The sequence below is a fragment of the Populus alba genome, chromosome 8 (assembly GCF_005239225.2).
Source record: "Populus alba chromosome 8, ASM523922v2, whole genome shotgun sequence".
NCBI lineage: Eukaryota > Viridiplantae > Streptophyta > Magnoliopsida > Malpighiales > Salicaceae > Populus > Populus alba.
In genome coordinates, this window is record NC_133291.1 from 17579262 (window position 1) to 17603892 (window position 24631).

Here is a 24631-nt window from a genome sequence, read left to right on the forward strand (position 1 = left end):
TCCGCCTACATCAAGGGTATATCAAGGGTATGTTTATTTTTATGTTTTAAAAATATTTAAAAATAAATAAAATATTTTTATTTTTTTATTTACTTCAAATTAATATATATTTTTTTAATTTTTAGATTATTTTCATATGCTAATATTAAAAATAATTTAAAAAAAAAAAATTATTTTAATACATTTTCAAGCGAAAAACAGTACTTTAACATAGGGGCGATCATGTTCGGTTCGGTTTGGTTATTTTAGAACAAAAACCAAAATCTAACCGATTGGGTTCGGTTCGGTCTTGGTTCGGTTTCATTTTAGTTCGGTTATTTTATATTAAAAATTAAAAACTATATTGTTTTTTCGAGGTTTTTTTTGTAATTTCTAATGGGTTTGGTCCCGGTTTAGCTTGTTTTTTTTCCAATTTAGCTCAATTTTTCCAGTTCGGTTTTTTTATTACTTTTGGTTCGATTCGGTTTGGTTTTTCAGTTTCATGTTTATGAATGTTATGCCTCTTATTTTCTATGTAGTACACAATACACAACAAAACACATGATAAACACATAACAAAAGAGCTAGTACTCAAAGGCATAACAATCCTTACCGCTAGAAACCGGACACTTGGTTGCCTTGTGGTTTGCGGCAATTCAATCTTGAAGCAATTATTCAAAACCAAAAGGAACATATGATTTTTAGGTAATGTTCGTATAATTCCTAAACAATTCTAGATTTATCTAACAAGATCTTAAGACTCCCTCGAATTTTTTAAGTTTATTATTTTTGCTGCGTATATATTTTTCGAAAAACCCAATATATAAAACCTGGGTCAAGTTGAGTTTTTTTAACAATTTTGGAGGTTAATCGATTAAAACTTAGATGACTTATCTAATCGATTTATTATTCAATTAACCTGAACAAACTTGGATGAAATATGACAAGGTTAATTGTAAGATAATTTTTTTCAAATTTTTGTTCAAAATGACATATGCTTTCTTTGTTCAAATTTAAAATAGATTTGGATTGACCAACAAATTCACAATTTAGGTCTCACTTTAGCTTCTAGATCTAATAGCTATCAACATATTGGAATCCTTTTGAATTGAATTTAATTAATAAGTTTTAATGAAATTTTATGTTGGGAAATCACTTAAGTGTTTAGAATTGAATTTCAAATAAAATTCAATCTTTAAAAATGCTACAAAAGTAAATTAGAGCGGTCAATACAATTCCAAAAAGCAAAAATTTAATATTAAAATTAATATTTTAAAACATCTAGCTTTAAAGAAATAAAATGAAGGTAATGAGAAAAATAAATAAAATAAAATGAATTTTATTTTATTTTTTTAATATATAAATTAAATTTATTTATTAATTAAAATTAAATTAAATATTATAATAATTAGATGAGTGAAGATGTGAAAGTTATTTTAAACCCATCCTTTCATTCCTATCCCAAGTTACTTCTAAAGAGGCACGCACATGATCGAGCATGCAAATGAAATCCACCAATTCCAAATTAAGACTGCCTCTTGTCCGTACAGTAACAACCTTAACAGAAAAAATACACCGACCAGTGCTGTCATCGGCGGCGGCGACAAAAACAACCTCATTATCATCACTGATCTTAGAATCTTACCTCCAACCTCACATAAACGACACCATTTATGCCAAAAACAGAACATTGGACAGCTACATAAAATCAGGGAACGTTACCCTTGCTCAAAAACTATTCGATGAAATGTCCATGTGTGATGTTGTTACATATAACTTGATGGTTTCTGGGCTTGGAAAATACGGAATACCAAAACAAGCTCTTTACTATTACTATGAAATGGTTTCCTTAGGAATTAAAGAAAGCCCATCAACTTTTTCTTCTGTTTTAAGTATATGCAGCAGCCAAGATGGGTTTTTAAAACAAGGAATTCAAGTTCATTGCAGGATTATTAAACTTGGGTGTGGCTCCAATATGTTCATTAGAACTTCGCTTGTTGGTTTTTATATGCAGATGGGATGTTTTGATTTGGGTTTTAGTTTGTTTGATGAAATGCCTGAGAGAAATTTGGCTACTTGGAATTTGGTTTTACGCGGTTTCTGTGAACTGGGTCGATTCCATGACTTACTAAGAGTGTATCATGAGATGAAATTGGATGGTGTACATCCGAATGGACTTAGTTTTTGTTATTTGATTCGAGGGTGCTGTAATGAAAAGTTTTTATATGAAGGGAAGCAGCTACATTGTCATTTTATTAAAGTTGGATGGGCGAGATCAAATATTTTTGTTGCTAATGCTTTAGTGGATTTTTATTCTGCTTGTAAGAGTTTGAATGATGCAAGGAAATCATTTGAGTCCATTAAGGTGGAGGATGTCATTTCGTGGAATTCAATAGTGTCAGTTTATGCTGATTGTGGCTTATTATTTGAAGCTGTTGAGTTGTTTTATTTGATGCAGTTTTGGGGAAAGCCATCAATTCGTTCATTTGTTGCACTATTGCATTTGTCAAGCTTGAATGGGAATATTTTGTTTGGGAAGCAGATTCATTGTTGTGTCTTGAAGATGGGTTTTGACATTGGAAGTTTTCACGTACAATCTGCGTTGATTGACATGTATGGGAAATGCAGGTACATTGAGAGTTCAGTGTCCGCTTTTGAAAGTGTTCCCAAGAAAACTACACAGATTTGCAATTCTCTAATGACCTCTTTGCTGCACTGTGGTATTGTTTATGATGTAGTTGAGATGTATGGTTTGATGGTTGATGAAGGAATTGGACTTGATGAGGTTACATTTTCCACAACACTGAAAGCAGTATCAGTTTCTGAATTTGCAAGTATGGACAGCTGCAGATTGGTGCACTGTTGTGCAATGAAATTAGGTTTCGGATCCGATATTGCAGTTTCATGTTCGTTGATTGATGCTTATTCAAGGTGTGGTCATTTTCAACTTTCAAAAAAGGTTTTCGAACAACTTCCTTCACCAAATGTAATCTGTTTTACATCAATTATCAATGGGCTTGCACAGAATGGGTTGGGGAGAGAATGCCTTCAGACATTTGAAGCAATGATCCGAAAGGGTTTGGAACCTGATAAAGTGACATTCTTGTGTGTGTTATCTGGATGCAGTCATTCTGGGTTGTTTGAAGAAGGAAGATTGATTTTTTATTCAATGAAAGCCCAGTATGGGATCTGTCCAGCAAAGGAACATTTTTCCTGTATGGTTGATATCTTGGGGCGTGCAGGTTTGCTTGATGAAGCTGAAGAGTTGACGCAAAAGGCACCTGGAAGAGGTGATTGTGTGATGTGGACCTCATTATTGCGAAGCTGTAGGATCTATAGGAATGAAATTGTAGGAAGAAGAGCTGCAAAGGCATTGTTAGAGCTTGACCCAGAAGATTTTTCAGTGTATTTGCAAGTATCAAGCTTCTATTCTGACATTGGAGAATATGAAGCCTCAATGCATATTAGAGAGCTCGCTATAGCAAGAAAGTTGACAAGGGAGATTGGTCGCAGTTTTATTGAGGTGAACAATCCCCATATAGATTGGAGCTCTGTCCAAAATAAGAAAACTGAAGACATCAGACATAGCCTCAGACAGTAGACAGCAATTGAACTTTCTTTTCACAAAATCTAGCCCTTCTTGTCAAGTCTACTAAAATATCTATGTAAAGTTTTCTTTTGCTTGAAGCGTTTGATGTGCATGTAGTGGGAAGTCACCATAAGCTTTTTGGCTGCCCTGTTTGGTCCAACAAAACAGTTGGATTTCTTCATAGCTTGAAGTATTTTGCATTGTTTCTCTGCCTCATTGTATACTTTTGCAGTAAACATTTAATTTACGTCTTCAAAGAGAGAACAGAAGCCGAAGGCAGAATCCATGAACACTTCGAATGGTCTGTGTATTTGTTGAGTAAAGCAAAGTAGTTTAAAAAAAAATTCCTTGTACTTTAAGTGTGGGGGCGTAGAAATTCTTGCTTGTTAATGTGCTTTTAAGCCAAGCCATAGAGCCCACAAAGCTCCAGATTTCAATATCTAATCTGCACATATAAATAATCACCTAATGTTCACAAGGACTTGCATAAATCAATTAGTGTTGCGAAACATAAAGAACTGACAATATAATGGATAAATTCTTCTTCATTTCCCTTCTTGGTTTGCTGATAGTGGCTCACGGAGTTGCAGGAAACATGGCATGTGACAGCATTGCCATGCTTGAGAAGCTTGAAAACTTTGGCATAGAAGAAGTAGATGAGACAGAGCTTTCCAAGGTTGTTCCATCATGGACAAGTGAACGTGGGGGCAAGGTTCTTGTCAATGTTGATAGCTTTGGTGCTGTTGGAGATGGGGTTTCTGATGATACTCAGGTGCGTTCTGTTTTCTTGAAATAACTTCATAAACTTTTTAGTATTTGGTTTTCCTTGGTGGTTAAGCTTCACAAGTCAACTCCAAAATTGAACACCGACCTTTAAAGAACCAGCTAGCCTGGAGCTTATGTAATACCATTTGAAGCATACAATATTTCCCTTTCTGTCAACTTTTATGATTCTTTCTATGTTCAAAGTAGTCTTGATGCTGATTATCAACTGGCTTTATTTTGTGTTGCTATATCACCAGGCCTTTGAAAATGCTTGGAACACAGCCTGTACAACACCAAAATCAGTTTTCTTGGTTCCTCCAGGACGGCATTATTTGGTTAATGCAACGAGATTTAAGGGGCCTTGTGCTGATAGGTTGGTCATCCAGGTAATTTGGAAGGCTGTATCAAATTGAGTTGACCAAGACCATATACTTCAGCAGAGATTAGCGTTGTCATTTATTGCTATGAATTATTGTTGGCACTTTTCCAATGTGATAGTAATTTGCATATATCCATATCATCAAACATTCCATCTTCATTATGCGTTTGCAGATAGATGGAACAATAGTGGCACCTGATGAGCCTGAGAATTGGGATCCAAATCTTCCTCGACTTTGGCTATACTTCTCTAAATTGAATGGAGTTCTCTTCCAGGGGAACGGAGTAATTGATGGCTCGGGAAGCAAATGGTGGGCATCATCCTGCAAAAAGAACAAGTCAAATGTAATTCTTCTAAACTCTATCTAGATTTACCCCTACTAGTGTGTTGCAATTCCAAGAGTAAAATGTAACACATATTTCTCTTTCTGTACTTTACAGCCTTGCAGAGGAGCACCAACAGTAAGCATCTGCTTCTTCATTACATTCACCAGTGTTTGAGAAACATATCCAAAACATCAAATAGAACTGCCAAATGTACACTGTTGGAACTAACAGACAAGGATTTTGCAGGCATTAACTATTGATTCAAGCTCAGCTGTAAAGATCAACGGCCTTACTATCCAAAACAGCCAACAGATGCACTTTGTGATTTCCCATTCTGATTCTGTGCGGGTTTCTGATGTGCTAGTCTCAGCTCCAGAAGATAGTCCCAACACTGATGGAATTCATATTACTGGATCAACTAATGTTGTTCTCCAGGACTGCAAAATTGGAACAGGTTTGAAAACCTTATCATCATTCTTTTCTTCCTCTTCCATTTTCTGAGTATAAGAAAATGAGATTTAAAGGGAGAGAGCTCATTCGTTTGTTTTTTAAGCATTTTGTCTTAAAAAATGATAAAAAACAAATCACGAGATAAGTAAAACAATCAAAGAAATTAATCATGATGCATCCATGGAGAAACTTAGAATTCAAGACTAAGTTCCCAAGTGAAACAAGTTTCATGGTGGCAAGTATGCTGGTGTTATAGGCACACTTAGTACCAGGTCGTTGTGTTGATTCTACTTCAATATACAGGTGATGATTGTGTCTCAATCGTGAATGGTAGCTCCAATATCAAGATGAAGAGAATTTTTTGTGGACCAGGACATGGAATCAGGTATATTTACTGTGCAGTCCTACAGCTCAAGGTTCAATTGAATTGTTAATGTCCACAAAGTGTTTAGAACAACTAGGAATGAGTTTCTTATTTTATTATGAACCAATTCTTTTGCGCAAATGTTTCTGCTAATCAGCATTGGAAGTCTTGGGAAGGGCAACTCCACTGGCATGGTAACAAAAGTAGTCTTGGATACAGCATTCCTTCGGGAGACAACAAATGGCCTCAGAATTAAAACTTGGCAGGTAATACTTTGCATGATGATGAACTGTACTGTTCAGACTCTAGAGGCTTCAAGTGCTGTTTTTCTTAAAAATGTTGCAAATCTTACTATATAGGCTGTGCTTTTAAATGTCCAAGTGATCATTCCAGTTTTCTGTTGCAGGGTGGTCATGGTTATGTCCGTGGGGTACGCTTCGAGAATGTGGGAATGGAGAATGTTGCAAACCCCATCATTATTGATCAGTTCTACTGTGATTCCCCAAAAACATGCCAAAACCAGGTAATTCTGCCATTTTCCATTTTACCATATCTTGTAGTAATATATTTGTTACAATAGGCTAACTGCCAACCATCTGACCAGAATCTCCGTTATTTTTATTTTTTTTGCCGTTCTTTCTTTTTAGACATCAGCTGTTGAAATAAGTGAGATAACATACCGGAATATTAGTGGTACCACAAAAAGTTCAAAGGCCATGAAATTCGCATGCAGTGATACTGTTCCTTGCAGCAACATAGTGTTGAGCAACATCAACTTAGAGAAGAAGGATGGCACAGAGGAGACCTATTGCAACTCTGCACAAGGCTTTGGGTATGGTGTCGTGCATCCCTCAGCAGACTGCCTAAGTTCCCATGACAAAAACGATAATGTCACTGGTCAGTCAGCAATTACCAAAGAGTCCAGTGTCATAGATCAGATGAAAATTTCTGAGCCTTCTGAAACCATTACTGAGGATATTATCCACACTGAGCTCTGACTTGATCTTCAAAGAAATTAAACTAATCTTGTTATAATATTGTACTAAATAGGGTGAGTGGAATGTAGGGCATGCTATTGCTGCTAGATGATTTTTCGAGGAGAAATGCCAATCTGCAGTACTAGGGTTCTAAACTTACATCAAGGAGAGATGCTTTCTATGTCATAAGCTTCACAGATTTGTAACAATAATATATCTTTTTTATTTTATTTCTTATTTTTATCCTTTTGGAGTCGCCAAGAATCAATCTCAAGATCATCAAGTCAACTAAACTCAACTGCTGAAGGCGGATGAACTATATATGCCGCAGCTTTAATGGATGTTCATGGAGTAAATTTGTGAAAAGGAGTCACCCTTGGTCACAAATTGATGCTGATTTTCCAAATTCAGCATAAACCAGTTTTATATGCACCATAAAGACAGCTACATATTATTGCAACAGCCATTTCTATTAATCTTGAATATTCATTTACATCTAAAATAAATATTATCCAATTAATTATGAGTAATTGGGCCAAATAGAAAAAACTTTTATTGTTTAGGGACCAAATCCAATTATTCAAGCAATTCAAGGGACTAAACATAGATTAAGACAAATCAACTTTTCTTAGAATTGTAGAAGCTGTGGCGACAAATTAGAATTGAAGAATTCCATGCAGGACCTGGTTTATTTGAAGACTGACTCCGATGTTGTCTGTGCAATTCCTGCTGTGTTATATTATGAGATTAAATATCTCAATTATTTGATACCGAATGAAATCGCATGTGTCGTAATCTATTATTGTACTGTTTGAGTCAAAATATTTATTAATTACATAACTTAAATTAAATATCTTCTTAGAAAATTAAACAAGTTATTTAATAAACTAAATAAATTGCTTAATAAATGAGTCATTTCTTTGAAAACGCATAAATATTATAAAAACAACAACAACAAAAAAAGGAAAAATAATCAAAACATTACATAGTTTTTTAAAGTATATAAAACTATTAAATAATACAATTTAAAAACTAAATAATAAATTTGATGCATATAAAAATAACAAAAAAACGATAACAAGCAACATAATTTTTTGGTAAATAGAGTCACCATACAAAAATTCTAAATTAAAAATTTTATTATGTATTTTATCTTCAAGCAATCTAATTAAATACAAGCTAAACATCCTTATTTATACAAGTTCTAGGTCTATTTTGAAAGAGAGAGAAAATCTAATAAATAATTGTGAACTTATTATAGGGATTCATAAACTAAATAGAAAAATAAAATTATCAAGCATAATATTTGATTCCTTAAACTAAATAAAAAAAAACTAAGAAAATAAATAATTTCCTCTAAAAAGCCTCTTACATCAATCATTTTATATTAGAAATCATCCTAGAGTTTAAATTGTTATTGTATTAATCTCATAAATGTCCAATCAAGATTTTTTAACCCTTTATATTTTTTAATTTTTGGTGTATAACAATTTTAGATATCAATCTTAATCTTTTCATGTTAAAATTTACATATACAGCAACAATTGATAAATTATTTCTCTTCCATTGACTTTTATAGTAATGAATTGTAAATCTTGAATTTGCTTTATCAACATGTAATGTATCCAAATAACCTTTAAAAAAATCTACATTTGTGTTAGTAGTAAACTTGTAATTAAAATCATCAACGGAGCTTAAATTAATTCTTTTTTATTGAATACCTTTTATGTTTCAAGTCATCAATCCTCAAGCCCAAGTTCTTAAATCAGTTTGCTTTAGATTTAATTACGATTCAAGTGAACATTTTTTAGAATCCTATCACCTACAAGTTCATAAAAACAAATGAGAGGTAACTTTTGCATTCCTAAACACTAGCTATAACATTATTTTGAAATGAAGTTGAAATTGTGTATTTAAAAAAAAAAAATTTAATGTTTTTAGATTGTGTTAATATTAAAAATATTTTTTAAAAAAATCAAAAAATATTATTTAAATATATTTTTGAGTAAAATATAAATAGTAACTGTTATGACTCTCTCAAACACCCCCTAAATCTTAAAACCATTCACACGGCATCGTTTCATAAAATTGAATCACTATCACCAAATCAAATAAAGATGTCCATGGATCTCAACACACAACAAAAAACACCTTGCCTATGAACTGGAGCTGGGCCATTGTAAGAGAATATGACTCCCGACACCGTCACGCCAAATTGGCACGACGAAAACACACCCCTAGGGTAACGTCTCCTTGTCCTTGTGTGCTAGCATTTTGTGGGTGCATGTGGGCCATACATAGCACAGATCAAACAGTTTTGACTGTCCCTACCAACCACCGTTAAAATTTTACTGATAGTATACCATGATTTTTTATTTTTACCCATTTTTTTTAGGTTACCATGATTTTTTTTTTTTAAGTTGATCCATTTATTGTAATTAAATTATACGAGCATTTTCAGATGAGTCTATGCCTGAAGATGTTTGTTCATTTATTTACTTCTTTTAGAACATGCTTGCGTTGCTGATAATTGTTTTTACTGATAATAAAATATTCTTGCATGTAGCGTATCACAAGCACCTAGATCTAAGTGTGTTTCGTACTACATCCAGAGCTAACTTTTTTTTTTTACATAAAAAAAATATGTATATAAAAATATTTTTAAAAAAATAAAAAATATAATACTCAAATAATTGGCTCAAATAAGTTTAATAAACTTAATTAATTTAATAATATTATTAGAAAATAAGATATCGACAACAAATAAAATGAAAAAACAATAATAATTCAATATAAATGATGAACACTTGCTAATATTAAATAAATTACGATAATTTTATAGAAAGCAAAATAAAAAATATATGAATATAAAAAAAAAAAAAAAAATTAATTAATGTTAACTTTTTAAATGGTGACTAGAGTTATAAAATCAAAAGCATTATACATAAAGAAATTACGAGGGTTAAAATCACAAAAAAAAAAAAAACAATTTTTGTTTTAAAAAATACAATCAAAATAATGAGTGTTACAATTGTAATAAAAAAAAATCAAAAGACAACAATAAATTTTAAAATTGAGAGTAAAATTGAAAAGAATAAAAATATTAACAAAAGGATAAAAATTAAGACAAGAAAAAAAAAAAAAAAAAACCATTTTTTGACTGTCCCTACCAACCACCGTTAAACTTTTACTGATAGTATACCATGATTTTTTTTTTTTTTTGGTTTAAGTTGATCCATTTATTGTAATTACATTATACGAGCATTTTCAGATGAGTCTATGCCTCAAGATGTTTTTTCTTTTATTTACTTCTTTTAAAAACATGCTTGTGTTGCTGACAATTTTTTTTTTCCTGATAAAAAAAATATCCTTGCATGTAGCGCATCTAAAATTAAGTGTATGTACTAGTTAGCTATCTCATACTACACTGTGAACTAATTTTTTTAAATAAAAAAAATATAATATTTAGATAATTAGCTCAAATAAGTTTAATAAAATTGATTAATTTAAAAATATTATTAGAAAACAAGATATTGACAACAAATAAAGCAAAAAAACAACAACAATTCAATATAAAAGATGAAAGCTTGCTAATATTATGGAAATATGTCTTCACAATATTCTCAAAACGTCTCAATGATTTTATTTCACTACAAGATTTCACAGTTTTACCGACGGAAATATTCCGTCGGTGTGTGACAGAACGTTCGTCGGTAAATTATTTACCGACTATATTACCGACGGAATACTTCCGTCGGAATACCTTTTGTCGGTGATTCCACATTCCGTCGTTATATCCGTCGGTAATAAAAAAAACACATTTACCGACGGTTTTACCGACGGCCGGTGCGCGCCAAAAAAAAAATTTCCCGCTTGGAATATACCGACGGAATACATTCCGTCGGTGTTATTTAAATACCGACGGAGTAACTCCGTCGGCAAAAGTGTCGGTGATATTTCATACCGACCGAATAAATCCATCTGTAAATTCGTCGGTATTTTTATACCGACGGAGTATGTCCGTCGGTGAGTATGTCGGTGATGGGATGACATACCTCAGACACTGTCCAATGCCGACGGATTTATTCCGTCGGTAAATCCCTGTGTAATTTTTTTTTTTAATTATTTAGAAAAAATAATATAAATTAATAGTAATACAAACCAATTATGCAAATAAAATTTATATTGAGCAACAAAAACTCAAAGTTAAATAATATTCATTACAAAATGAATGTGTTTAAAAAAAAAACAATTAATATAAAGGTGGAGGAGGAGGAGGAGGAGGAGGGTGGGGGTTAGGCGGCCAAAAAGAATTAGGCGCACATGTTCCGCCTTGTGTCATGTTCATGACCATTTGACGAAGCTCTTCATAGGCCGCTCTTTGTTGTTCAGACTCTGCTCTGCGTTGTTCGTCCGCCAATCTGTGTTGTTCGTTCGCCAATCTTTGCTATTCTTTGAGTTGTGTGTACGCCTCTGATAGGTGGTCGCACCTTTGCTGCAAGGCCACAAACTCCTTAGATTGGGAGCTCGATACAGATTGGGAGCTCCCACCGGTTGAAGCAGTACCGGTCGACCGCAACTTGGCAGCGGTAGTGTTGGAGAGCCCGTAAACCCGATTTTTATCGGGTCCACCTGACGATCCAGCCTCCATCCACAAATCCGGATCGAATTCCGGATGGGTCGAAGGATCATCCCCGTATCTCTCCCTCAACCGATTATTATAGGTCTCCTGAAAAAAAAAAATCATATTCAATTCAATAAACATAATAATAACTTACAAAATAAAATGGTTAAACAAACACACCACAAACTGTTGAGCACGGTTGTCAACGAACTGTTGCGTCCCCTTTTGGCGGTCATGACTCCGCACGTGCGTCTCCACAAACAGCTCCATAGGGCTCGGCTCACGTCCAAGAGACGTAGCCTATATATAATGAAAAAAATGTATTAACAACAAATTAATTGAACGATATATTTCATTTAAATTAATCTTACCATCCGTTTCGCATGTGCAGCAAACGGAACGGAGCCGCCGGTGTGCGTTGTAACCGAGCCATGAATTTGCCGATTCCGGTTGCCGGCACCGGACTGTGAGCGTCGAGTGAACCGCTCAGACGTCACGTGCTGAAGATAGTGCGGCCATATATCTTCCGGGATGTATATTGGTTTGAAATCCCTCCAAACCGCAACATCGTTCCAGCCTTGTAACCCCTTATCCCTCGCTGTTTTTTTTTGCTTTTTTCTGGGCGTCATACCAAAAATCACGCAACCTAATTCACGCACGAAAAAATTACATTTCAAAACATAAATAATTATGTAAAAAAAAGTCGTATTGTTTTTCGATGTTACCTAATTGCCGCGTGATTTTCCCACACCCTCCTCACAACACTGTCATGTTCATCGTCCCAGCAGAATCGATGCTGTATATAAAAAAATAATTTTTTAAAATGTTAATAATTTATTTACAATTATAACATGAATTTATAATTAGAAATAAGCTGAAAATTATATATTAACACGAACCTCAAATCTACGAAACCATGCATTGATTTGAGGCATCCATTCAGGATGTCTGGATATCTGACTCCATTGAAACAATGGAATCTCCATCGACGCTTTAAACGCCGATGATATTAATCGGGCGGCCTCAATGTTTTGTGAACCTGAAAAGAAATGAAATTAATTTGTGATTACTTCATAAATTATGTTTTAAATTTGTTTTTTTTATATAAAAAAAACTAAAACATTAACAAACTTACATTGAAAGATCGTCCTTCCACTGTGCCTCGAACTGGCGGGTAAATTGATTCCGCTTCGAAGGCATGCCGTGTCTGCGATGTGAAACATCGCTGGAAGAGGCAGCATCGGTTGACGGCGCAGGTGGTGTAGGTGCCTCTTCTTGAGAGGCACCTAAGGAAAACATCATCATCGCTGCTAGACGAACTTGATTCGACTGGACGACCAGCTCTGGTTTTCATTTTGCGCATCTAAACAATTTTATATTAATAATTGTAAAATAAAATTCAAAAGTTAAAAAAAAATCGGCAGCACCTCCCCTATACTGGATACTACCCAAATCCACAAACCTGCAAATATTAACAATAGCCACAACCAATCGAACCAATCTATACTAATTATTCCAACATATTCAACTATTAATCCTAAGATAAATTCAACGTTAACAATTACAATTCACAAATTAATCAATAATTATATTCAAAACAATAAAAAATATAACAAAAAATAAATTCAATAAATGCAACAAATTATACTTCAAACAAATTAACAATTACAATTCAACAAATTCAAAAAATTCAAAAAAAATTCAAAATTCAACTTTAGCTAATTCTAAGTTAAATTAACTAATAACAATTATAACAACACAACAACAAAAAATATTCAATAAATCCAACAATTAAATTCAATTATTCAACAATTAAATTAACAAATATTCAACAAATTCAAAAAATATTCAAAAAATTCAACTTTAACTAATTCTAAGTTAAATTACCTAATAACAATTCTAACAACACAACAACAAAAAAATATTCAATAAATCCAACAATTAAATTCAATTATTCAACAATTAAATTAACAAATATTCAACAAATTCAAAAAATTCAAAAAATATTCAAAAAATTCAACTTTAACTAATTCTAAGTTAAATTACCTAATAACAATTCTAACAACACAACAACAAAAAATATTCAATAAATTCAACAATTAAATTCAATTATTCAACAATTAAATTAACAAATATTCAACAAATTCAAAAAATTCAACTTTAACTAATTCTAAGTTAAATTACCTAATAAAAAATTCTAACAACACAACAACAAAAAATATTCAATAAATTCAACAATTAAATTCAATTATTCAACAATTAAATTAACAAATATTCAACAAATTCAAAAAAATATTCAAAAAAAAAAAAGGAACGAAATATACATACCTTAATAATGTGTCAAATTCAAAACTTTATCTATATTGCAACAAAAAACACCAACACAACAAAAATAAAAACAACTAAAAATAAAATAAAATAAAATAAAATAGAGAAAAAACACATACCTTTTAATATAATGAAGATTTACAACACCAAATCTTGCTAGAGATTAAAGGTGAAAGTGTTTAAGGATTGAGGGGGAAAAAAATGAAAAATCTAGGCTGAAAAACGCAGGAGAAGAGAAGAAGCGGCGGGGAGAAGAAGAAAAAATGAGGCGAAGCGGCGGGGGTGGAACTTATAGGTCAATTTTACCGACGGAATCCCCGACGGAATTAACATCCGTCGGTAAAAGGTTACAAATCCGTCGGTAAAAGGTTTGGAATTCCGTCGGTATTTTTCGAATTTCGCCCCGAATTTTTAAAAGCCCTCCAAAATTTTCGCAGTCCGTCGGTGATTCCGTCGGAAAGTTGACAAGTTCAGGGGCGCATTAATTAACACACTTTGGGAAACGCGCGGTCCGTCGGTAATGCTGTCGGTAAAATGGGTAACCGACAAATTACCGACGGACCTACGCCGTCGGTAATACCGTCGATGGTGGTGTTATGTTTTCGAGCTTACTGTGAGATGCCGACGAAGGGCGATTCGTCGGCATAGCCGTCGGTGATTGTGGCATTTTGTTGTAAATATTTTCGAACTCTCTGTAAGATACCGACGGATGGCGATCCGTCGGCAGGGCCGTCGGTGATTGTGGCATTTTGTTGTAAATATTTTCGAACTCTCTGTGAGATACCGACGGATGGCGATCCGTCGGCAGGGCCGTCGGTGATTGTGGCATTTTGTTGTAAATATTTTCGAACTCTCTGTGAGATACCGACGGACGGTGATTCCGTCGGTATGGACGTCGATAAGTTTGCATTATGCAGGAAAGTTTGTCTTTGTATTGCCTGTTTACCTTCCTGCAGAAACTTAACTAATAAACTGTCCATCACATAAACACAATAACCACATTGCTTAAACAGTAAATATTTTGTTTTACAAAATACATCATCAATAATCTAAATTACATGAGACAAATGTTTTTACATAGGGCTTCATGTTCATAATTAGTCGGAATTTTCTTCTTCTTCCTCGTCAATTGAATTGTCATCATCTTCATCGCAATCTTCAATATGGATATCATCTTCTTCATCGACATTTGGTTGTCCGCTAGAGCTGAGAACAACATTCAACTCCTCTCCGTCAATATCAACAAGACTATCATCGAGAACTTGAAAATTTGAATTTTCTTCCAATTCAATCGAAGGAGCAACTCGATATGGTTCAACCAACTCACGAACTTGAAAGACTTCATCTCGCACACTTGTGTCTTCGTTCTCATCCTGAACAACCTCGACACGACCCTGTGGTTTCGTTTTTAAAACGGACAACCAATCAACTCTTGAACGATCCTTTCTAAATGAAGGGGTGTATGTGTAATAAACTTGTTGACATTGCTTTGCGAAAACAAAGACATCGTTTATGTTGCGGAGTCTAGCTTTTGAGTTGATTTCGACCAGACCATGATGCGGATCAACTCTGATTCCTCTGTCCGTCGTGTCATACCAATAGCATTTGAATAAAAACACTTTATTCTGCTCGCTATGATATTGCAGTTCGACGACCTCTTCTAATCTACCATAGTAGTCAACTTCTAACTGGCTACTTGTGGATCCCTTAACACAAACACTGCAGTTGTATGTCTTTCTTCCTTGCCCGTATTCTTCAGTATGGAAAACATATCCATTGACAAAATACCCGTTATAGCACTTAACTTTTCTTTCAGGGCCGAGGCTTAGTGAAGACAATGACTTGGGCGCACTCCTTCCCATTTGATAAACCTTGTAAATATATGTAATTAAATGTACATCAATACACGGTAAATGAACGAGAATCTCGTAATGACATGCATACGTTACAATGAGTTTGTGATAGTGCTTACATGTGTTCTGAACCATGTGGCAAATTGTTCATCTTGTAATTGAAAGATCTGGGATTCGGTCAGCTGCGAGTTATTGGAGAGCAAATATTGTCGATGTTGCCTGCAAGTGATAATGAGTGTATGATATTACAATATATAATTAACAGTATATTACTGACAAAGTTTAATTACTATTACACATATATAGACTTACTGAATAAATGGTCTCAGCTCATCACAGTTAAATAGAACATAGTTGTGTGCTTGTTTGAATTCTATTTCCGACAAATATCTTCCTCTTACGGCATTTTTAGGTGTGGGTCGTCCAGTATTGGAGAATATTGACAAGTTCCCACTGGAAGGCACTTCACCGCCATCGTCATGCCGTGGAACGCGATTGATTCTTGTTCTCATATGAGGTTCGAAATAGTACGAGATAAATATTGATATCTCTTCAACAATATAGGCCTCAGATATCGAAGCCTCAACATGCGCCTTGTTCTTAACCTTTTTTTTTAGATTAAACAAGTACCTGCATTGAAGTACAATTCAAGTATTTTCAAATAAGAAAAACATAGAAAATACTTTAAGATATGAATTCCATTGCAACTGTAATATCTCACCGTTCGAATGGGTACATCCATCTATACTGGACCGGTCCTCCAGCTTTTTGCCTCGAACGGTAGATGTATAGGGAGATGCTCCATTGAGTCAAAAATGAAGGAGGGAATATCATCTCAAGTTTGCATAGTTGTCTCGATGATATTCGTTTGAAGCATCTCAATGTGCTCAACATTCATCTTGCTGGAGCATATATCTCTGAAGAAATGACTGATCTCCGTTAGTGCATCCCATATTCCCTTTGGCAACAAATCACGAAAAGCTAATGGGATGAGTGTTTGCATAAACACGTGGCAGTCATGGCTCTTCATTCCATACAATCTGCAGTCCTCTATGTTAACAAGCCTTGATATGTTCGATGCATGTCCATCCGGGAAACGCAGACTCTTAAGCCATTTGTAGACTAGCAGTTGTGCGTTTTTCTCTAACACGAAGCTTGCCCTTGGTTTTTGCAACCCGTGACTCGTCATAAACCAACTCCATATTTTTTTCGGTTACAGTATAAAGCTATATCCAATCTAGCCTTCATGTTGTCCTTTGTCTTCCCCTTCACATCCATGACGGTGTTTGAAAATATTCTCAAACACGTTCTTTTCGATGTGCATGACGTCAAGGTTTATGGCGGAGAAGATTAGTCTTCCAATACGGAAGCTCCCAAAAGATACTTCGCTTTACCCAATTATGGGTCAAACCAAAACCAGGAAACTTTTGCTTACCTGATTGAAGGCCAAACACAATGTCACCGTACTCTGATACAACATGATGCAATTCTTCACCAGAAAGACGCGGGGATGCAACATCTTTTTCAACTCTACCAACAAAGAAATCTTTTCTGTTCTTTCTGAACCTGTGATTAAGTGGCAAGAAGCGACGGTGACAGTCAAAAAAAGAAGCTTTACCTCCGTTTGCTAGCGTGAATGCCTTGTTGTTTTCCATGCAGTATGGACATGCGAGTTTCCCATGCGTGCTCCAACCAGAAAGCATTCCATAAGCTGGAAAATCACTGATAGTCCACATCAAAGCCGCCCTCATAAGGAAATTTTGTTTCCTAGATATATCATAAGTCAGAGATCCGGAGGACCACAACTGCGCCAGCTCATCTATCAACGGTCGAAGACAAACATCTATATTCCGCCCCGGGCTGCTTGGACCGGGTATGACAGTAGATAGAAACATGAACTCCGGCCTCATACACATTCCCGGTGGCAAGTTATAAATTGTGAGAATGACCGGCCAACAAGAATAGGGAGCAGCAAATGACCCAAATGGGTTGAACCCGTCTGTACACAACCCAAGTCGAACATTCCTTGATTCAGCAGAAAAGTCAGGATGAACACTGTTAAAGCGTTTCCACGCTTCGCCATCAGAAGGATGCACCAATCACACACCATCAACGACATCATGTGTTTGGTGCCATGTCATGTGCTCAGCAGTCCTTGGTGACATAAATAACCTCTGCAGTCTAGGTGTGATCGGGAAATATCTAAGTTTTTTTATATGCCACTAGAGTCTTCCCCCTGCCAGTTCTGGGTTTGTAACGGGAATGCCCGCATGTCATGCACTCGGTCATCACAGCATTTTCAAGGTAGTATAACATGCAGAAGTTAGGGCACATGTCAATTTTCTGGTATCCTAAACCGAGGGGTTTCATCATGGACTTCGCAGCATAGAAGTTCTCTTTGAGCCTGTTCCCTTCTGGTTAAAATGCTTCTTGCTCAATCAATAATTTTGTCATACCCGGCCTCACTCAACCCGTGATCTGACTTGATGGTGAACACCTGTGCCACAGCGATAATTTACTGTGGTTTGTGCAGCCATCCCATAATGGTTCGTCAGAATCTTTCAACAAATCAAAAAACCTAGCTGCCTCTGCATTAGGTTCTTCTTCTACGATTGGACATTGATTGACATTATCTTGATTCATTCTCATTGCATCCATAACCATGTTTCTGTAAGGATTAGTGTTGTCATTTGCCGCTTCATGCACGTTGCTAGCACTAGAAGTTGACCCAACCACCGTTTCTCCCATTCTCCTATTACTAACAAATACCTCTCCATGTGCATACCAACACTCGTAACCCTCCACAAAACCCTTTGTGTAGAAGATGCATCATTACAACATCTGGATGCAGATACTTTTTATTTTGACACTTCCTGCATGGACACCTAATACCGCCTCCAGTAAAATTTCTGGGAATAGATGTTGCGAAATTAATAAAACCCTGAACCCCGTTACAATAATCCATCCTCCGCAATCCTTGGGGTGAATCTAGATACATCCATGAACGATCATCCATGACTTCTATCGAACCTCTATAAAAAGGACCCATTAATTAAGCAAGCTCTTAATTATTTCAAAACACAACATGTAATTCGGTAATTCTACAAATTAAATTTTAACAATTTTCAAACAAATACAATCTTACAAAATCTAAAACAAACCATAACAAGTATAAAATTATACATTCATATACTACAAGTTTGTTTGAGAAATAACAATAAAACATGTACATCTACTAAAAAAAAATAATACATATACTAAAAAAACAATAAAATTAACATTTAAATGTTAAAATTTTAAAAGATAGAATTACTTACAAAAAAATGATAAAATCCGTCGGTAAATCAGAACACGGATGCTGTGACCACAAAACAAATACAACTTGTTGTGCTGAGATGAGCAAAATTCTTGTTTTGGGGCGAGGGGGGGCTGGTTATTTTGCAGATGGGGAGGGTTAGGATTAGGAAGAAGAAGGAGAAATGGGGGAGAGAGTGTCGGCAGAGGAGCCATATATTCACTTTTGCCGACGGACTTACCGACGGAATAAAGCCCGTCGGTGAATCCGTCGGCAAGACCGTCGGTAATTCTAACGGGCAATCGACACGTCACCGCACGGACCTGCTATTCAAATCCCTCGGTGATTCCGTCGGTATTTTTAACGGTGCACCCGTCACATCACCGGTACGGATCTGGCATTTCAAATCCGTCGGTGATTCCGTCGGTATTTTTTGACGGTGAATAGGTCCCATCACGCGTACGGGCCCCAGTTTTTAATTCCGTCGGTGATTCCGTCGGAAACATCACCCGCCAAAACCTCTGCGCCACTGTCCGCCCTTTTTTCATTAATTCTGAATTTTCGATCGGTAATTCGGTCGGTAATTACCGAAGGACGGAGTCCGTCGGTAATGACCGACCGAATTACCGACGAATATTGTTCCGTCGGTGATTTCGGCCGAAAAAATACCGACAGAAAAATTCCGTCGGTATGTCCGTTGGTATTTAGCGATTTTCTGGTAGTGTTTATTAAAAAAATATAAATTAAATGAATTAGAATAATTTCATAGAAAGAAAATAAAAAAATATAAGACAAAAAAGTCAATTAATATCAAGTTTTTAAATGGTGACCAGGGTTATAAAACCGAAAGTATTATACATGAAAAAATCATGAATGTTAAAATCACAAAAAAAAAAAAAAACACAAAAGAAATCCAAAATAAAAATTACAATCAAAATAACGTGTTAAAATTGCAATAAAAAATAAATCAAAAGGCAACAACAAATTTTAAATTTGAGAGTTAAATTGAAAAGAATAAAAACATTAATAAAAAAAATCAAGACAAGATAAAAAAAAACAATACACTATAAATTTGAATTGAGGTGTGAAACTACAAACAATGAAACTTTCATTAATGATTCAAGGAAAAAAAAAAAAAAGAATAACCATAAAATCTTTAATCATCAAAACATAACAAAAAAATGAATATACAAAATTATTCAACGTGTTCCTTTACACTAAAAAAAACTCCTAAATATAAATAAAAAGAACTTATGAACTATCTAATTAAACAAATCAATAATCATTGTATAAAGCAATGAGAAAACAATCATCAACAATAAATAAAAAATAAAAGTGAGAAAACCAAGAGAAAAATTAAGATCATGATATCTAACATTGCAATACAAATAATTTACTTGATTATGTTTAATGAATTTCTTTATCAAAATAAATTTGTAATAAAAAACATATTAAATTTGTAATAAAAATTGACATATACATAAAATTTATTGAATAAAAAAAAAACAATGCAAAGCTACACATATGAGAAATCTTATAAAAAAATTAATATTAAAAAAATAAATTTAATCAATATAAAATTAAGAAAAATTAATGATGAATCATACCTACCTCTTTAAAAGTTAAACACACCCACTGTCATTTAAAAATAATCACAATTTTATTAAAACATAAACCTAAAATTTATTTAAAAAATACACACAAATAATACATTATTTTTTTAAAAAAACTAAAAATTAAAAACAAAAGAAAGAATTAGGCTCGGCGCTGCGAGGCTTAGCAAACTTGACCCAATAAAGCAACGGTCTGCGCGCGAACCTGCAAGACTAGCCCAAGCGCTAGCCTTTATTTATTGAAAAAGTTCAATGGGGTCGATGACATCATCCACCCCCCACACACACAGTGTGTTGCCTACATTATTAGACGACGAGTCACTTGCACAACCTAGAATCCGACCACTATAGTGGCTGGAAAAACAAGATCCTTTGTTTTTTTATTCAAAATTTCATTTCAATTTATTTTTTACTTGAAATACCAAGAAAAGACCCTAGAGATTATTAAATCAATCCATGGCCACCAAAAACTCAATAAACCGTCCAAAAACTTGAAAATCCACTTGAAATAAAAATTTATTTTGATTTCAGATTTATTTTTTTAGGTGTTTTTAAGGTAAAATAAAATAAAATAAACCTAACTCTTCTTATCATATAGAACTTTTGACACAAAAATCAATTATTTTGATGGCCGAAATCTTCCACAATGGCTATTTTCTCTCTCTAAACTAGAATCTGATGACTCTCTCCCTCTCTACCCTCCTAGCAAAAAAGAACTAAAAAAAAAAAAAATTAGTTATCAAAATATATTTTTTTAAAATTTAAGGGGCTGGTCGTCTAATATCTAAAAAACATGAGAGGTTGAAATGAATATGTCAATGGAGTTTTAACTAGTTCTTTATATTACTCGAGATTTTCATTTCAATTTTCTATCTTATAATTCAATCCTCTTTTCTTAAAATAATAATAATAATAATAATAAAGGGTTGATTTGAGCTCAAAAAAAGCCAAGTCATGAAAAATAAAAATTCAAGAATCAAAGTGAAAATTAAATAAAAAAATGCACTGGTTTATATTATATATATATATATATATATATATATATATATATATATAAGGTTTGAACTTCTAGTCCATATGTGTGTGTGTGTGTACGTGAATGGGATAGAAGTTCAAATCTTCCTCCACTTGCATTATTTCTAGTGTTCGAGGAAGTTAACCGATGAAGGAAGAACAGTGTTTTAAAATTTTCGACAAATTCTATCACGGCAGCAATGTCTGAGAAAGGGAGACATGTCCTCTTACGACCCTACCATGGCGTCAAATTCTCACTCACTCAAATGTCATGACCCTCCCCGTGTAGTCACAACCCCACCCATCTTATCAATCACATCAAATTCTATCAACTCTTTCTCTATCTCTCATTGTTTGAATTAATTTGCAGAATTCTTTGAAAAAGTAGAAAAAATTTAAATCTTCATTTATGTCCAGTACAGTTTGAACGAGACCCTCATGTCTAAGTAAAAATCAACTCTTAATTTGAATTCTCACTCACCCATCGATGAAACTTGTTGCTTGTAAAACCACCCAAACCGCTGCTTCATCACCCCTCCACAATGTGCTGCACTCCCTCCACTCTGCTTCTCCTCTCTCTTGCTTCCATCCTCTCTGTCTGCTCCTCCGATGCGAAGAACATGCTTCCCTCTGAGGTTGAGACCATTTTCAAGATTATGGAATCCATTTCCTCGGATAAAAAATGGAGAATCTCTTACCCCAACCCTTGTAATCCTGGCTCAACCTGGCTTGGAATTGAATGCAAACTAGGACAGGATAACCACCTTCATGTCTCCAGGCTTGATTTTGGTACTCGTCCAAACCCAACTTGCAAGAACACTGCTACATTTCCTTACGAAATCTTTGATCTTCCTCATCTCCAATCTGTTTTTTTCTTCCAGTGCTTCACTCGCACTAAAACCACGCTCTCTGCTTCACCAAATAGAGGAGCCTTCTTCGATTCTTCACTTCAACAACTCAGTCTTAGATCAAACCCTGCACTTGTTGGTCCGATCCCACCACAAATTTCCTTCCTAAAGTCTTTAGAGATTCTTACACTGTCACAAAATCGCCTTTCTGGGCGTATTCCAGTCGGGATTTTTAGCTTGAACTCGTTAGTCCACCTTGATCTGAGCTACAACATGCTTACGGGTCCTGTACCGATCCAGTTGGGGAATCTCAACAACCTTCAAGGCCTTGATTTGAGCTACAATTCACTTACTGGACCAATTCCTGGCACCATTGGCCGCTTGGGTATGCTTCAAAAACTTGATTTGAGTTCAAATTCATTCATTGGTACCATTCCTTACAGCATAGAAAAGCTCACTTTATTGACTTTCCTGGCCTTGAGTAACAACAAATTGAGGGGAAGTATTCCAAAAGGAATTCTGAAGTTGCAAAGTCTGCAGTACTTCATCATGGATGATAATCCAATGTATATACCTTTGCCAGCAGAGTTTGGTAAACTGGTGAAGCTGCAAGAGCTGAGGCTTGCCAACTCATGCTACTCAGGAACTATACCACCAAGCTTTTCACTGCTTGTCAATCTAAGCACATTGTCTCTGCAGAACAACCGATTAACCGGTAAAATCCCAGAAGGGTTCAGCAGCCTCTCTCGTATATACCACTTGAATCTTAGTGGAAACTTGTTGGGAGGTGTTATCCCTTTCAATGCAAGCTTCTTGAAGAGATTAGGAAGGAATTTGGACCTAAGTGGCAACCCGGGTCTTTGTTTGAGTCCATCTGAAGCATATAATAATGTCAAGAGTGGCAGTGGAGTTGGTGTCTGCGGCTCTGGTTCTCTGATCAAGAAATCTCAAGCTGCAGCTCATGAATTATCCAAATTATTCTTCCTGTTTGCTGCTCTGGTTTTTCATGTAACGCACCCAATGCTATTTTAATTAAGTATGTTGTTAAACGTTTCTTCTTCTCTTAATTAAATTCTTGTTTTAATTTGGTTTTTTAGAGTTAATCTTTTTATGTTGGGCTCTGTTTTCGAAATGAGTAATGATGAATGTGTTATTTTACTCCAATGTTTATGTTTATGTTTATAATTAGTAACTTTGGCCCTCCGACATCGATGTTTATGCTTGTGACATCATAATTATCATTAGAAAACTGGCCAAGCAAGAACAGGTGTTTACCGCTCGTGTTTTCTAAGACTTTGAGTGACTAATGGCTTCATAGGAAGCCATCTTTTCTTATTGCATTTGAGGTTAAATTAATTTGTTTTCGATAGTGTATTTTAATTTTTGAATTATGTTCAATGGTTTCTCGTAGATATCTTAATGGCTCAACTTTTAAATACAATATATCGAATATTTTTTATTTGATAAAATTCATTTTAAGCAAATAAATACCTCAATGAAAAGGTTATCTCTATGTAATTCTTTTTCTCCGATAATATTATTTTTTTTATTGAGTTATTTTGATGTAATGTTTATTATTACCTATCTTATTGTTGTGTATTTGTTTGGTTTTTTTTTTTTTTATAATTTTTATAGATATATTTTTTGTTGTGGTTATGCGTTTACTCTGAGCAATTATTGGCTTGGAAATCATAAAACACAAAACCAAATAAAATGAAAACGCTGATGACAGGATATTCTTTCTATTACTGATGAATAGAGAACCCTTACTAGCAAGTTTTCGACAATGATATTCCATCTTCCTTTGACATTGAAAAATACTAATAGAATCTTCACTATATATCAATTAAATATTTTATCAATATTTTTTAATTTTTTAATAGTTAAAAGTGGTTGAAGATATTAATTATTTTGTTTCACTTAACAAACATGGTTTCTAGAACCATGTAGGAATGCATGGCGCATGCGTTGATACATATGGAGCCCCCAATAATTAGAAATGCCTTTCCTTGGTGTTATTGGAAGCGTCACTACGAGGGTGTTTGGGAGTGTGGTAGCGGTTGCTTTTCAAATAGCTTTTCGTGCCGAAAAGCATGCCAATAATGTTTTTTTTTATTTTTTAAAAATCATTTTTGATATCAACACATCAAAACGATCTAAAAAGTACAAACCGCACTCAATTTTAGCAAAAAAAAAAAATTAAAATTTTTTTAAAAAACAAGTTTAA

General features: G+C 34.5%; 3 protein-coding genes across 3 annotated transcripts; all 3 read left to right on the top strand.

Moving 5' to 3' along the window:
• Positions 1 to 1429: 1429 nt before the first annotated feature.
• Positions 1430 to 3666, top strand: LOC118042371 (pentatricopeptide repeat-containing protein At3g03580). Its single transcript, XM_035050018.2, has one exon. It carries the CDS (start codon positions 1478 to 1480, stop codon positions 3578 to 3580), a length of 2103 nt encoding a protein of 700 aa, XP_034905909.1. The 5' UTR covers positions 1430 to 1477; the 3' UTR covers positions 3581 to 3666.
• Positions 3667 to 3803: 137 nt separating this feature from the next.
• On the top strand, positions 3804 to 7072 carry LOC118042372 (probable polygalacturonase At1g80170). Its single transcript, XM_035050019.2, has 9 exons — positions 3804 to 4340; positions 4591 to 4719; positions 4886 to 5056; positions 5153 to 5173; positions 5285 to 5492; positions 5792 to 5873; positions 6010 to 6118; positions 6259 to 6375; positions 6500 to 7072. Exons 1-9 carry the CDS (start codon positions 4098 to 4100, stop codon positions 6848 to 6850), a joined length of 1431 nt encoding a protein of 476 aa, XP_034905910.1. The 5' UTR covers positions 3804 to 4097; the 3' UTR covers positions 6851 to 7072.
• A 14780-nt stretch (positions 7073 to 21852) lies between these two features.
• LOC118042376 (uncharacterized) lies at positions 21853 to 23568 on the top strand. Its single transcript, XM_035050025.2, has one exon. The coding sequence runs from the start codon at positions 22099 to 22101 to the stop codon at positions 23434 to 23436; it is 1338 nt and encodes a 445-aa protein (XP_034905916.1). The 5' UTR covers positions 21853 to 22098; the 3' UTR covers positions 23437 to 23568.
• The last annotated feature ends 1063 nt before the right edge of the window (positions 23569 to 24631 follow it).